This window comes from Telmatherina bonti (genome assembly GCF_933228915.1).
Source record: "Telmatherina bonti genome assembly, chromosome: 22".
Lineage (NCBI taxonomy): Eukaryota > Metazoa > Chordata > Actinopteri > Atheriniformes > Telmatherinidae > Telmatherina > Telmatherina bonti.
This window is the reverse complement of record NC_136631.1, coordinates 20,719,047-20,735,526: the sequence shown is the minus strand read 5'-3', so window position 1 is coordinate 20,735,526 and position 16,480 is coordinate 20,719,047. Positions and strand designations below refer to the sequence as shown.

Here is a 16,480-nt window from a genome sequence, read left to right as displayed (position 1 = left end):
TTATATGAACTGGGAGCTGTGAAACATCGGAGAGGTTAGAGAGGCAGACTCAGAGAGGGAGATATGGGTGGGAGAGCCTGATTGAGCTACTCTTTCAAGTGTGGATTTATTCTACTGATCCTACACACATACACATACTAAAAAAAAAAAAAAAAAGAGGCGTCCTTGTGCATGCACATTCACACTGACTAAAAAGCTCAGCTCATCCCTTGAGTCCTTCGTTAAGGCCCTCAAACCGAGCCAGCAGCAGAGCCTCGCTGCACTTTAGGTAACCTCCTCTCAGAGAGCAGCGGTGTATGCATAAATCCTGAATGGCCTATTCCACTTTTCCTTCCTATACCTTGAAGGGCTGGAGAACAAAATGATTGACTCATTCACAAGCATCATTAAATGCTTGACATAAGACCTCCACCATATGTGAAAGATGCAGAAATACACTTGTATACCAAAATAATAAACATCTCAATCAAATGTTAGTTTTCAGCAAACTCCTGTAAACAGTCTGTAGGTGATCCCAATGTGGTTTACTTCCTAATATTGTTAATGAAATTCTACTGACTTGTCACCCATCCCGAACAAAGCCTGAACTGCAAACATTAAGATTCTTCTGCTGTACATTAAATATTGGCTGCCTACAATAAAAAGAGCCACATGTCCATGTGATGTATGACGTATAAAGCTGACATTTGGCTTTAGAGCTGCTGCTGTAATCCTCAAACATGCTTCTGTGCAGAATGACATATCTGAACACATTCCACCTTTTACCACAAAGGAGTTAGTTTGACCTTTGACTGCAGACAGAAAATAACAGAAGAAGCATCACAACTGGAAATAAAGCTAAAATTTCAGTAACAACACTGGGAGCAGTTTTCTCCATTGTAAAACAGAAATACCAACTAATTCTCAGTTACTCTATTTTTTTAATGGAATTGTGTGACACAGCATAGAGAGCATAAGGAAATGTTGGGTCAAGTTATTTTATTTAATCTTTATGCTGTCCTCCTATAGTAGATTTATAAACTAAGCATGATTGCTTTAATTTTCCAAATGTACCTCTAGCTTTGAATTATTTGCAGTTAAAATGTTGCTAATTTAGCTGCTAATGAAGTATATAAGTCTAATGCATTTAACTTCAAAGAGAATTTAAAATATCCTAAAATATGAACTTAATGTTTCCTGAAGAAACAACCCTCCTACACAAAATGAAATGCTTACAGACAGATCAAATTGTAGACTCTGTAGTGACAAGTCAAACAGTTAATGAACAGATACTGTGGTATATCCGTTTTTTCCCAGTAGATTATTTAAAATGATGTTAGTTTAAAATCGTACAGATAGCCCTGCACATGATTCATGGCTGAGAATGTGCAGATTGCTGCTAGGTACCATTAGAACATTAGGAAAAGTAATGCAAAACTTAAACTATCTTAACACTTGAATTTTGTACATGCACACACACTCATGTGAAAGCAAGAAAGATTTGAGACCAAAACAAAGAGAATGCAGGAGCTTTCTGGCCCTGGAGAGCAAAGTGCACGTATCTCTGAATGAAACTGTCATGACTGAGAACAAAGTGAGCATGCTAGCTAACAGCCTGGGCAGACAGTGGCCTCGAGCACTGCTCTCCATTTGTGGGGTTGTGGAAAAGCAGTCCTGCCTCCCGACTCTGCTGTACTGTTCCCTCTTGTGTTCTCCACCGCTCCTGCACATGTCCTGCAATCCTTCGATTGCCCCTTTTTTTGAAGTTCTATTTTTTTATCAATGACTTATGTAGTACTGGTACGCATAATGGAGCAGAGTGGAAGGTTTCTGCATCCTGCTTTCCTTATAGTTTTATAAATGCTGTTCGAAGTTGACAGCAAAAGCAACACTCTCCAATAATTGTCAGCTTCCCCCTTTTTGTGTCATGCCATCCTGAGTCTCAGCCTCTCTTCTTTTTTTTTCTTCTTCCTTTTGCTGTGGACCACCTTTGAGGGAAAGCATAAAGTAGGTAGTGTTTTGTCAAAGGCTGGCAGATGGACCCTAATGGATGCCAAGCTTGGGTATCTGTGACTTGTTTTGTCTGTATGCACTAGTATGCATCCGGCTTGGCGAAGATTACAAAAGCAGCGCCATCAGATGCACCTGGGAGAGCAGACAGAAAATGATTCAGAATGAGTGAAGCTAAGTTTCCTTTTAATAGTAGAAATCACTTTTAGACAGTAGTGTACTGATTTTGCAATTCATAAACTATTTTGTTCTTTTGGCTATCTCCCTCTCTCTCCCTCTCTTCGTCAACAGTGTATGACAAATGAGTACAAAACACCATCTGGCTGCACCCATCCATGTGTGCCTCTCCAATTAATGATGTTTATTGTCTGTTAGGCCTACCTATCACTACCACTCTCATCTTATTTACTTTTAATCTACATTCTATCCTTGCCTTCTCAGTCATGCATGATTTCCAGCTATATCCATAATGAAAAACTCAGATTTCTCATTGAGCCAGCATGACAAATCATCCTCAAGCTATAATATAAATACTTCAAACCTTTGAACACTATTCTCATACCATTTGAGAGACATGTGCTTCTTTGCTGTATGAAAGTGAAATAAGTGAGATAGAATGAAACTATGAATGACAAGATTATCTTACATGACGAGGTTGTGTAGGCTAGTGTGTCTTATAGGCAGGTTGTAGGGAGTTGGTTATAGTCAGCATAGCAGCTTTTCTTTCCCTGAAGACTATTATTACCTTCATGAGGCTAATGAAGGGGCGAGATTGGATCATACTGGCCTCCTGATCTTCACCTCCCATAACACCAAAGTTACAACAAGCTGGACTCCACTGTTCATTGCTCCACATTTTGTGTGTGTGATATAATAGTGAGCCTATCCTACCTGCAGATAGACTACACATCTCCCACATGAATGTTAATCATCTTTTTAATTGGCTTCCATGACTTTTGTGACCTCTTCTTGATATAGCAAGACTGCATCACTGGGCTCACATTTAATTTCTTCGAAGCTATTTTCTTGCTTTGCCTCTCTGTGTGGTCTTTTTTAAGCTGCAATTCCCTCTGAAAAGTACATAATCTGGCATGAAGGCAGTGTAACCTTTGACTTTCAGCTATTGTTCATTGTGTCTTCCTCTTACCTCATTATCACTGCTCAATCCTTACTCTGTACTCTAACCCAGAGGTCTTCAACAGGAGGTCCGTGCCCACCATGGGGTGCCCAGAGATACTGCACAGAAGGGTGTGAGCAGTCCAGAATTTTCCATTAATCAGAAATGCCCCCATTCAGTGACACGTAGGGACAATCTCAAGCTCTAACCTAGACCCAATCCTTTGACCCATTTGTCATTTCAGACAATTACTTCGCAGACTCAAGGGATGACCTTGTAATTGGGAGGTTTTAAGAAACGAATGAAAGCTTTGGATAAATAAATTAGTAATAGTTAAGGTATTAGATTTGATATGGGTATAATATAAAATGATCACTTACTGTACGCTGTTTAATCAAAAGAAAATAAAAAGATGTCGTTCTGGTCTTGATCCTACATGCACCGTAACCCTTTTACACAAGATGTTGCTAACTAAAGAGTTTACATACATTCTTTCAGGTAGGCTACAGTAGCTCCTCTGCTGTTTAGACCATAAACATATTTCCAATGGTTTCTGAACTCTGAGAAACTCCACTTTGCGCCAATATACAGCACATTATGTAATGTCTTTGAAGGATTTCTATCTTCTCTTATTTTTCCAGTGACAAAATCCGGTTTTCAAGGTTTAACAACATTGTACGATTTTCTGGCAAAAAATTTAATACATCTTACTTCATTTGAATGTTATTTGAGTCATTTTATCATTTCATCTTAAGTAGTTCTGCCTCCCTCATCATCATCTTTTAAATTAAAACCCCCTTGTATTTCTTTTATTTTTTTTATTTTTTTATGTCATTACTTTTTGCTATTTGCTTTTGGGACGAAGCAAAAATTACCACTATCTTGTTTTCTATGCAGTGGCTTTAAAGCCACCTCTTTGTGTTTACAACACACAGGTTAGAAACTATTCAAGAAGCTGAAGATGTATGTCTGTGCTTTGCTAGTCACGAAAATGGGGGGAGTATGTCATTTTAAAAGAAGGAAAAGAACTGCAGTTCTATTATGTTCGACTGTGCTACAATACTCATATCTCAAGCCTCTTCATTCAATACAAGGCTGTATTTCTTTATTACCTGCAATTACTGGTGAGCTTCTGTGTAGTGTGCAAAGGGACCTGGCCTGTTCTTGCCTTAAAGGCCTCCATCCCTGCTGTCCCCCCTCTCGACATCTCCATCTGGCCATCCCTTCTCATCTTCAGCTCTGTGGCACTCCTGTGGGGGAGACAGGTGGTTCTGACCCTAAAGAAAGAGTAATCCTGTAGGGAACAACCTGTCTAATCCTGGCCCCCCTCCCTGGTCTTGTCCTCCTCATTTTTAATTTATTGGACTTAAAACTAGTAGGTTTGTAGACTTTTTCCAGCACATTTAATTCAGGAAATATGTGAGCATTCTGTCTCATTCAGGAGTGGAGAAAAAAATTAGAAGATCAAAATGAATTTGACATAATTTTTATCAGATACTTTATCAAAGTAACCCAACAAAGACACATCTATTTATTTATTTTTTATGTAAGTCGTCTTAGACAGATCAGCAGCAATAAAAAGCTACTGAACTCTAAAAAGAAAAAGGGCTGGTTTATTTAACTATCAAGAATAAAAATAATAGAACTTTTGTTGCAGATCACATTTTTAGCATTTTTTTTTTACCAGTTTACCCAGTTGGCATAACATAGTTTTTGTTTGACCATTCTTGATAACTGAACAGGACTTTTGGGTGGGTGATATCTAGAGTAGCTGAAGGTATAACATGTTTATTATACTGTGTCATTTCAACAAATGTCGAAATTAAAAAAACTTCCAGCTATCTCTAAAATGTGAATTTTTGCACATGTGCAAAACAATCATCATCTTAACCATCTTAAGTACACACCATATTCCACCCCTTGCTTGTGAACAAAAACTATAAACATGTGTGTGTCAATCTTGAAGAGTAGTTACAGCAGAAGAAAGCAAACAATATAGTCTAGAACAGATTTTGTTAGAAATATTTCAAAGAGTTTTGCATCACTGATGGAAACTATCAATAGAAATTTCATTACCCCATGATAACGGATGTTCTCTCAGATCTCATTCCTCCATTGTTTTATCGTCGTCTCTTAACCATCAAGGGGTCGAGAGCCTTTAGCTGCTCGGTCCCCCGTCTTTGGAACTCCCTGCTGCTGAACATAAAACAATGAAAATCACTCCCTACCTTCAAATCCTATCTTAAAACACACCTTTTTAGAGCAGCTTATTTCTTTTACTTATGGGACTGGAATAATCCCACTGTCTTACTATTGTTTTATTTATTATGTTTTATATTTATATTATATGTTAATTGTTTCAATATTTTCATTTCTTTGTATTTTATTCATGCGGTGACATTGAGTGTTCTGATAAATAAAATTTATTATTATCTCAAATTAGGTCAATAATTTAACTCTCAATTTGTTTGCCTGTTTTGAGTTTAGTTTGCTGATGTAGCGGGGTAAAATTCTACTTTCAAAAGCCGATTGATCATCGTAGATCTTTGGACATTGTCACAAAGCCTGCTAAAAGTCACGATAAAATCTAAAACAAGAAGATTCTGATTGCAGCCACATTTGTACCCAGCAACATGTTTGCTTTAGTTCTCCACTTACATTGTTTTATCAGTCTCTCACAAACTCATGGGCAGGAAGTGATGAACTAAATGTAACTTATAAAGTCTGCTGTCAGGTATCAGCTGAGATGGATCCTAAATGATGGTTTAAAATTCAACCTTACCATGCCCCAATTAGAAGTTGTCTTTACATATTTTCCAGCACGTTAATGTGTATATATATATTGTACTGCTAATCCATCATATTCATTTCTTTTATCCAAGGGAAATGGTCACATTACTCTCATCTCATCCATTTGATTTTTTTTCTAGTTAGCCACAATCCCCTGTGAAAGTGCATTCTTTGTGCACAGGCCCTCAGCACCACTTCCAAAATTGCCTTGCCCACTCGTACTGTCCTTTTAATTTGAGTTCAGACACACACATACACATACTCCTCAGTCCCTAACCACCTGGGTCCCTCACATCATTGTACAATAACCTCCTTCTTAATCCACCTGGTTGTGCATGGCTCCTTCAGGGGGGGATTTGAGTGCCCTAATATACTACACAGGAAAGCAGACTGGTAACAAGGCAGGCTGAGAGGCCCAGGCAGTTTTAATCTGTACTGGTCCTCTAGTGGCAAGGAGAGGGACCCTGCAGGCCCCTGGCCAATCGCCGCTTCTCTTTGAAGGTTCCCTTAATCCCTTTACCGAGAGGCAAGGAAATGCAGAAGTGGGCATACCACTATAGGTTGATTATGAGAGAGCTCCATTTAGGTCTCTGAAGGCTCAGTGGTGATGAAGCTTGGATTTGTTATATCTCTGCCATTTTGTTTTTGTTTTTCTCGCGTGCAGCTGTAGACAATGTGCCACCCTTCACAGTACTTTCTGAGCCCATAGTGGACCCATTCTTGGGCCAAGCCTAAACATTGAAGTGAACACTCGCACTCTAACACACTTGGTGCTTTCATCTCTGCCTCTCCAACGACATGTCCCAGTGTTTAGGCAGGAAAATAGGATTGTGTAGAGCTCAGCGTTTAGAGAGCCCAACGGCTGCCCATCAAATTCAGCTTCTACAGCCCGTGGTGCCTCACTTTAGTAGCCACCTCTCAAGTTGTTTAAACTCCGAGTCCCACTAGCCAACTCTGGAGCAATCATGTTCATTGCCCTCTCCACTTTGGTTCATTCACTTAATCTCAGGCAGCTTCTTTTTTTCTTTTTTGTTTGGGGTGAAGATCAGCTTTAGTCTTCTGCTCACTGGTTGTCATGTGGTAGGAAAAGATTGAGTGAATTTCCAATGTTCATATATACGTGTGTGTGTGTGTGTGTGTGTGTGTGTGTGTGTGTATATATATATATATATATATATATATATATATATATATATATATATATATATATATATATATATATATATACACACATACATATATATATATATATATATATATATATATATATATATATATATATATATATATATATATATATATATATATATATATATATTATAACAATACTTGAATCTGTGCAGGGTACAATGAAATCTAGAAAATATCAAGGGATTCTGAGCTGAAATGTGCTGGCCAGTTTCAGACAGCTTGGTCTCAGTGGCAGGTCATGGGTTTTACAACCAGACAATGACCCAAAACACACTGCTGAAAACACCCAAGAATGGCTAAGAGGAAAACATTGGACTATTTTAAAGTGGCCTTCTATGAGCCCTGACCTAAATCCTATTGAGCATCTCTGGAAGGAGCTGAAACATGTCATCTCGAATAGGTACCCTTCAATCCTGGGGCAACTGGAATAGTTTGCTCACAAGGAGTGGGCCAAAAAAACCTGCTGAGAGATGCAGAAGTCTCATTAACAGTTATGCAAAGTATTTGATTGCAGTGATTGCCTCAAAAGGTTGCACAACAAAATATTAAATTCAGAGTAGCATAATTTTTGTCCAGGCCTGTTTCATGAGTTTATTTTTTTATATAATTCTGTTTAAGCATAGCTGAAAAGCAGTGATGGACGTTCATTGGTTATTTTTGGTTTATCACTTTTGTAAGATTTAAGTTATTTCTGTGACCATTGTTAATTTTTTTCTTTCATTGACCGACGGGTACCAGCAATTTTATTGGTTTGAATTTACACTTTGCAGATTCTCAGATCTGTAATAGGAGAAGGCTTCAGTGATCAGCTCTGAATCAGGATCTCTGAATCTCATGCAAATCCCCTTGCAGTATTTAAAGCTCCCAAATCATCCCAGGCCAAATCCCTTCAAGATATTCCCCGCTCGATTGGATGGCATTAAAGGATCACAGTGACGGAACAATACACCGTCTGGCAATGTGGTGGAATGAGGAATAAAGGGAAGGTTGGGGAGGGAGAGAGGAAAGCAGAGGGGGAAATGGAATAAAGAGGACTGATGTGGTGGAGATTGTGAGAGCAAATGGGGACTGTTTAAAGAGACAGAAAAGGTGGGCAGAAAATTTTATTAAGGAACAGATGATGATGATAATGAAAGCGGGCAGGGAAAGAAGAAGCTAACTGGAATTTGTTGGGCTGTACAATATGGTGGAATTCTGAGAAGTCCTTTTCATTTAAATATCTGATAATCAAACCCAGAGGAGACCAACAAGCTATAATAATGTACACAAATTGTGTTAAGTTTTTATAGTTTTTCATGGTTTATTTATTAACGTAAAGAGCTTTTAATCCTGTTATGTTGCATAAAATACTCGCCCATTTTCTAAGAATAAGAAAGATCAGTCAAATAGTTTCCACAGTCTTCTTGTTTGTTAGTATTGTAAAAGCTTTTGATGGGAGAGGAAGAAAGGTCATTTTTTTCTTTGAGTATTTAAAAGTAGGAAAACATTTTTTTGTTTCCTGCTTTCTTTTTCTTCTTTCTACTGTTGGTGGCTTTGAGCTTGTGTTTAGGTCTGACAGCAGATATTGATGGAGCTAGTACAGAACACCAGCACTGCCCACCACACTCGTCTCCAGCGCAATAAACTGCTGTTATAAGCCCCATAGATCCAGGAACCATTGCCAGTGTAAGTGCTCAGACCATGTCTACCACCCATACATTGGCCATTTTTCAAGTTGTGGGCGCAAGCTATGATCTAGCAATTAAATAAATTCGTCTCTGCAACATATTCCATTTCATACTGAGCACCTGCCAGTTCTGCACCTGACAGAACGCTTTTAGTCTGAGGCTTTGACGCTTACCGGTTTTGTTATGATGCAGAAATAAATGTATTAAAAGAAGAGTTGGTTCCTCACTTTCTACTGTACCTCCGTAAGCTATGTGATTGACAGTAATGGGGTGGAGCGACCATGATACATTTGTAATAATCTGACTAGAGTCAGGTTCACTTCTATGCTAATGAGGGAGTGTGTTGGTGGTTTAGCATGACTAATGGCACACACTGCTAACAGAGCTGTCTGGGAGTACGGAAAGGAGCAAAGGAGAAATAAAGAGGCTTTACAAGACTGCTGTGAAGGTGTAAGACAGTGAGATAGGGGAGTTGCATGAGGTTGCGTTGTTAGTCTTTTGGGAGTAGAAAAATACAGTTGAGGCTCGATTCCCTTGGTAGATATGCTCAAGAAAGCTGAGGAGCAAGGCAAAAGCTAGAAAATTGCCTTTGAAAGTGCAGTTATGATTTTTGAGAGCAGACATAAAGTACTTATTCCAGCACACTTAAATGTACTATTTATGAAAGGGAACAGAAAAATGTTAGAAGTGTCTGTGTAACGTTTTTTCCCCCCTGTAATAGACTGATATATGACCCCGTCATTTGAAAAGAGTAAAGGGGGTTGTTTGTTTTTAGGTCTTGTGCATGTTTCTTTGACTTCCCGAGAATACCTTAAGACCATGTGTGTTTGGTGGAGTGTACTTTTTGATGATTTGCTTGAGCTTTTGTTTGAGCTGTGATCTAATCTATGAAAAGATTAGAATCTAGTTTGCAGCCCGTTTTTTTTTCTGCTTTTCTGAAATCCAGGCTCCAGATTTGCGTTGGTTCTCTTGAACTGATTAAACTTCTTGCCAGTTATTTATTTATTGTGGAGATGTTTTGAAGCTCACTACAAGTACTCATTCCTTCCTCATTTCTAACCTTCCAACTTGTGGGGAGTGTGGAATTGTTGATAAGTCGACTTGGCAGCTTGGCAAGACTAATCATTTCCCTGCAGATGTTAGTTTGGGAGGGACCCAAAAGGGAGTGAAAAGAGGGAGGAAAAAACAGCTGCCGCCACTACCAGTCCCACCCCTATACATGAAGCCATCTACTCCTCCCTCCCCAAAGCTCCTAATATCACCTCTTCCACTCCACTCGGCTGAATTTTTTTCCCTCCTTTCTCATTCTCAGTTCTACACATACACCCTATGTGTATCCCAGGAGGCAGCCAGGGCAGGCTGTGTTTACTGCTGAGGTAATTGGAGTAGTTTGGAGAGAGTCTGACCCTGGCCCTGCAAAGGCCTAAGATGTGTGTGTGTGTGTGTGTGTGTGTGTGTGTGTGTGTGTGTGTGTGTGTGTGTGTGTGTGTGTGTGTGTGTGTGTGTGTGTGTGTGTGTGTGTGTGTGTGTGTGTGTGTGCGCGTGTGCGTGCGCGTGCGTGCGTGTGCGCATTTGTGTGTATATACTCACATGTGTGCATACTCCTGTTTGTGATGACTGGCAGTGAGGCCAGGGAAGGAAAGCAGGCCTTAGCCAGTGTCAGCCCACTAGGGAGCAGACAAATTGGCTTTCACTACGCTGTCTGTCTTTTCTTGTCTCATATTCTCCCGCTATCCCTTTTTTCTTCCTTTATGTTTTTCTATCTCCTTGCCAACTCAAAGACAATCTTTCACACTTTCTCTTTTACTTGCTACAGTTCTCTTTTTCCTTGTGGACGTTTTTTTTTAACCCCTTACTGTACTGAGGATAGGAGCTGACCTGCATAGATGGTGACTCTCGTCAGATATGAGCAAAAACTCTCCTTCAGCTGCAGCCATAGGCATGAGCAATTTCATCCAGCACAGCACAGCCTGGCCCAGCCCAGCCCAGGCACCCGCTGGGTTTATCTGAGTTGTTATGGGAAGGGAAGGAGACTTTGGTTGTCAGTGGGAGAATATGGGTGCAGACAGGCACTCAATTATCTGTTGCTTGTAGTCATTCTAACATATGCAGAATGAACCATTAAATACAAATTCTGTCATCTGTAATAATTGGTATTAGCTACAGTTTGGATTAATCCAGCATATCGACACAAGCTTGGTTTAGAGGAGGCACAGAGGAGTGAAGCATGACGGTAATTTCCCATGCATCAAGTGACCTCATGGCAGGCTTGTCAGGTAGTCAGTGGGACATGGCTCACCTACTTTAGCTTATCACACTTCCATCTCCCTGCTCTTCCCTCCTTCTTTCCCTTCTTTTCCTCATCCCTATGTCTTGCTTGTCCCTGATAGCTTTTACCGCTCTGCTGATTTCACAAATGGGTCTCATTGATTGAATCTGATTCTTGTGGATAGAGCAGCTTTATTGAGTGGCTTTTTCACTGATGGACAGCAGCGTGGGAGTGTGTGTGTGTGTGTGTGTTTGTTACACACATGCATGTTTGACTGTTAAGGATAAGGGAAAACTTCCTTCCCTCATTCCTCTCATTCTGTAATCCAGCAGCTATTCCTCTCTGGGGTATTCCAGCAGGCGGATCATTAGACACACATGCAGTACGCTCTCACACACACCCAGTTAGTGGCAGCCTCCCCTGAGTGAATGTTTTATTATGGACTGTGCGTGCTGACTGAAGAGTCTCTTAATTGTGACGACACCTTGAGCAAGGCAACAACAAAATGCTAGCTGTCCTCCCTAGCACTGTTGATCATTTTTATAAGCTACGCTTCTATCTCAGAAAGCTGGGCCAGTATACCTGGAGCTACATGTTCAAAGCTGATCCAAGCTAAACATCTATCTAACAGCAGTGTCAGCAACCACATCCTTTAGTTTCTTCTGTTTTCAAAGCTCTTGTCTGCAGTCATTTTGAATCTGCTTTCATTACTGTTTCATCGTCCAGGTGGATGCTAATATTGCTGGCAGAAGCACAGCAGAGCACTAGATGGGGGGGGGGGGAAAGAAATATTGCAGGGGCTCATTTTTATTTTGAAATGTGGAAAATGGGCTTGTTTCAGATGTAAAACTAAAATGATCTTTTGGGGTTTGGGGGCTTTAGCTAACAAACTGTGTTAGTGAGAAGATGAAGCTATATCAGCAACCATCCACTGAGGATACACACATTTCACCCACAGCAGCACATACCTCATCCTAGCAGTAGCATCTGTGCTCTTCCCCTCTTGCTGCCTTCTATTTGGTGTCTCCCCACTCTAAAGAGGCAGCATGCCGCCTATGCAGAGTTGGATGGATGGCGGCACCCTCTTCCCCTGCGCCCATTTAACCCCAACAGCCCTGCAGATCTGTCATAATATAACACACATAAGCACACACAAGCATCTCCAACATTCAGCTAGGATCTATTTGTCCTGATCTGCAGCCTGTTACTGGGGAGCCCCTGAAATCTTCTCGTAGATTCTCACCTCCAACCAGTCTCCAAATTCTAATGTATGACAGCAATATGTGGTGCTGCCAAAAATATGTGTGGCTTACATGTCTGAGGTTTGCTGCGTGACAAAAGCAACCTGCAGTTAATAAGTGGCTACTTATTCATTTTGCTTACTGTTAGGACTCAGCAGGCTTACAGGTCTGCTGATTACTTTAGAACACATATGTCAAAGTCAAGGCCCGTGGGCCAAATCCGGCCCGCGAATGAATTATCTATGGCCCCCGGGATGATATTTGATTAGTATTAGAACCGGCCCGCAGGCTGTAGCCACCCGCTGGTGTTTTGCACGCACCAATACTACATTTCCCACAATGCAACGGTAACCCGCGAACTCACTGCAGCGCAGCAAGCAGACCTCTGCTTCATCATTCATTAGCAGTCAGAGCAGATGTCAACTTTCAGCTACCTCCTCCCCAAAAAATGGCTAAACGGAAGGTGGATGCTGAGAACAGGGGGTTTCAAGCTAGGTGGGAGGCAGACTACATGTTCACTGAGGTAAATGGCAAACCTGTGTGTCTTCTGTGTGGAGAAAGTCTGGCTGTAATGAAAGAATACAATCTAAGAAGGCACCATGTAAAGTATTTTGTCTGTGTGCCATATATTTTTGCATTTTATTTTATTGTATTTTATTTATTTATATTTATTTTTCAGTTAATGGATTCAGGGAAAATTGCAGATAAGAGCCATGAGAAATAATACAACTGATTTGATTTATTCTATATTTTCTCATTTTACTATTTGAAGCAGTAATTGGTAGGATAATAGAGCAGGATAATATTGCATTTTCAGTTTATATTGCATGCAGTTTCATTTATGCATTTATCTTGATATAAGGAACGTATTTTGTTTCTGAAGGAAAATTGCTTTTTTTTGCCTGTTGAAAATGTTTTCTCTTTAACTTACTGACAGAGCCTTAAGAAAATATTACTTTATTCATTTAATGTACAGGACATGTGATTTTTCTTTGAAGGCAGTTTGTTCTTGTCTGTGTGCGTGCTGAAAAATGTTTTCCCGATTATTCATTTAATCATTAAATAATACACTGTGTTAGGTCTTGGTTCAATAGGCTACGTGCAATCATTTCAATATGTTTTAATAAACATTGAACCAATCCGGCCCTCGGCTTATAGCCAATTTGTTTTTTTGGCCCTCCGTGTATTTGACTTTGACATCCCTGCTTTAGAAGTTTTGAGGGTTTAAGGTCAGATTACCTTTGTGATGAAAGCTGCTAAAGATGGTAATGTCTTCTATTGTCCTGTTTGTTGCAGTAAGCAATTATTTGTTGTTTAAAAGTTGTTTATATGTAGAACACAAAGTGTAGTTAATATGACCCTGGCTCTCTGCTGAAGTAGGTTTAACCTTGTCCAGTTAGTCAGACACAACTTGTCAAGTGTCGCTTCTCTCTCACACACAATGTTGACGATAAAGGAAAGAAAAGGATGCTTTGATACCAGTTAAATATACAAATTCCTTTAAGTATACAAATCCCTGTCTGGTTTATTTTCTGATGGGATAATCAAGATGCATATTAGAGTCTGACTTCAATTGTAGATTAAGTTTTTCGTTGTGTACATCAGTTTAATGTACAGTGGTTAAATTTTGGTGGTGCTTCTTGTGATTCGGTGCATTTGCCTTCTCTGAGGCCTGCACTCTCAGTGCCCTTTTAGTTTCAGCTCTGTGATGCAATCATCTGTTTTCCATTACCAGAAAAATGCAAATCATGTGTCACATGGGTTTGCATTGCTGGTCTTTTGTTGCAGTGTTGTAGTCTGTAAGAATTTGGTGTTGTTTTTGTGATCTAATATGTATTTCATTTAAAAGAGACAGAGCATAGTGGACATGGCAAAGGACAGAAAAGTTTCCTGCTTCATTAATGGGAAGTCCTAAAATACACTATTAGTAAAACACACCCACTCACACACACACACACACACAAACAACTGAATAAAGTGACTTCTCTAAAGACACGGCCTTATATTTAGTGAAGGGAGACCAGCCTGTGTCACACTTTCTCTTGCTTAACCTCACGCTTTCTCTTCCTCTCTATAGCTGTGTTGAAGAAGAGTCTCAGGGGAGAGCTTAACTCTGAGGCCTTGTTCTTTTTTTCCTTTCTTTCTCTTTCCTTCCACATCTTTTCTTTCTTTGTCCTCTGAATGAAGCGACAGACTATGTTGTTGTTAAACTTACTTAGTCCTCAAAGCAGACAGCACATAGCTTGGACAGACATACTGAGGAGATTCATAATTTTTCTTCCTGGTTTGTTTTTTTTTCCCCCCCCCTTTTAAAAAGCTGCCAGTAACACGCATGCTGTGTTCACGTGCATGATCCAGTATTCCGGTGACTGAAACGCCATCTTTTGTATTTTTTTTTTTAGCTGAAATACTGAGCTAAAATGTCACAGCTTTAACTTATAGTGGCAAAAAAAAGCATAAAATCGATAGTTCCCTTAAGGTTGATCTGAGGTCAGCAGAATTTCACATGCTCATCTTCACACCCTTCACGTTGGAAAATAATTCACAAAATGCCCAGCCCAAATTTTGATGTACTACCTGGAAAATCACAGAGGTTTTTATGTTGTCATGGTTATTGAGTGTTCGGTAGCTCCAGGGGAAATGGAGTTTAGGGGTGGAGGGGGGAAGCAGAAAGGAAAAGGGGGAGGAATGAAAGGGTGTGAGTGGGAGGAGGGGTGCTATCTTAATTGCTTTCTGTGAGTAATTTCAGTCCCTAATTTGGCGATAATGACAGTGGCTGCTACTTTTGTATTTATTTATCCAAACATTAATTGACAGGACTGACATTAGCCAGGGCGGTTATTGCGCATTTGATTGCGCACAAGGGAGCAAACAAAATTACAGTAATTATCATTCTGATATGGATTATGAATATGCATTCTCACACTTAATGTTTCTGTCAGCATTTTAGTAACACGGCTCTCTGCCATGACAACAGCACTTAAGCTTATCCTCTTTTTTTTTTTTTTTTTTTTTTTTAAACCCGAACCAACTGGTGCTTTAAAAAACAGATAGCATGATACGTCCAAATAATGTAGCCTCCTCATTTTAGCATTTAAATACTGATGTATGGTTAGACCAACTGACCTTCACATTAGTTGTTTCAGTTGTCCTCAGAAATGACTTTTTGTTTGTTGAAGTTATTTGATGTTTTTGTGAAAGCCTATTGAAATCTTTGTTTTCTCAGGCGGAGGGAGAAGATAACTTGAAGAAGATGCAGCTGATGGAGCTTGCTATACTCAATGGGACATACAGAGACAACAACATCAAAACATGTAAGTGAACTATAGTTAAATTGCACATAAATACATCCATATTTTACACAATTCATTTTTACAACATACTTGACTAATCTTTTAACTTCATCCACCACACTCTTTTAATAAAATACAGATTATTTTAACTAACGCTGCTTACATTTCATTAGATTTTTATTTTGTTTTTTTTTTCCAGACGGATTTTTGTAAATAAACTGTCATATTGTCTGTTACCACTAGCAAACGTCTCGCCTACTTTCTGAACAGTTCAGGTCATTTTCCAACCATGACTATTCCATTCTACACATTTCCTTCTTCCTCAACATCCCTCCATCCATTCTTTCCCCTACAGTCCACATGCATTTGCTCTGTATTACTTGCTTAAAACTTCCAGAAAATGGCAACATTTCACCTGTTGGATTCTGCATGCCGGTCACCAGATCACACACAGCATATTACTTATAAAGCGTCTGCTCCATGTTGTGCATGTTCTGTCTGGTCCACCATAATGTTGATTTCTGCAATTATAAACCTGATCCTAAAATGGATGATACTTTGTAGTTAAGCCCAAATCTCTAAAAAGAAAGTTAACACGATCCATTCCAGTGTTAAATTTTCTTTCACAACAAACCCAGCTACCTGCTAACCTACGTTACACTTAATTTTTTTGCTCAGAGCACTTGCTAATGCATAACTTCCTGGAAAATGTTATTTTTTTCACATGCAACATAAATTGACTGCTGACTGTTAAAATCATTATATCTTAACCTCATAATCAACTTTAAGTTTAATATGCCCATGTACTAATACTAAATTTCAATGTTATTTATTTATTTTTTTGTTTATTTGTGAAAGTTGCTTCCACCAGTATAAACAGTCAACAGCTCCATTTCTGTCAGCATGTGTATCATTTACCTCAC

General features: G+C 39.4%; 1 protein-coding gene across 6 annotated transcripts in view; it reads left to right on the top strand.

Moving 5' to 3' along the window:
- qkia (QKI, KH domain containing, RNA binding a) overlaps window positions 1–16,480 on the top strand; it is a 64,205-nt gene that overhangs the window by 41,082 nt on the left and 6,643 nt on the right. For all 6 annotated transcript variants that reach the window (XM_079262233.1, XM_079262230.1, XM_079262234.1 and 3 more), the window contains exon 5: window positions 15,491–15,578. In XM_079262233.1, the coding sequence (XP_079118359.1) occupies window positions 15,491–15,578 (88 nt within the window). The remainder of the gene's footprint in view (window positions 1–15,490; window positions 15,579–16,480) is intronic.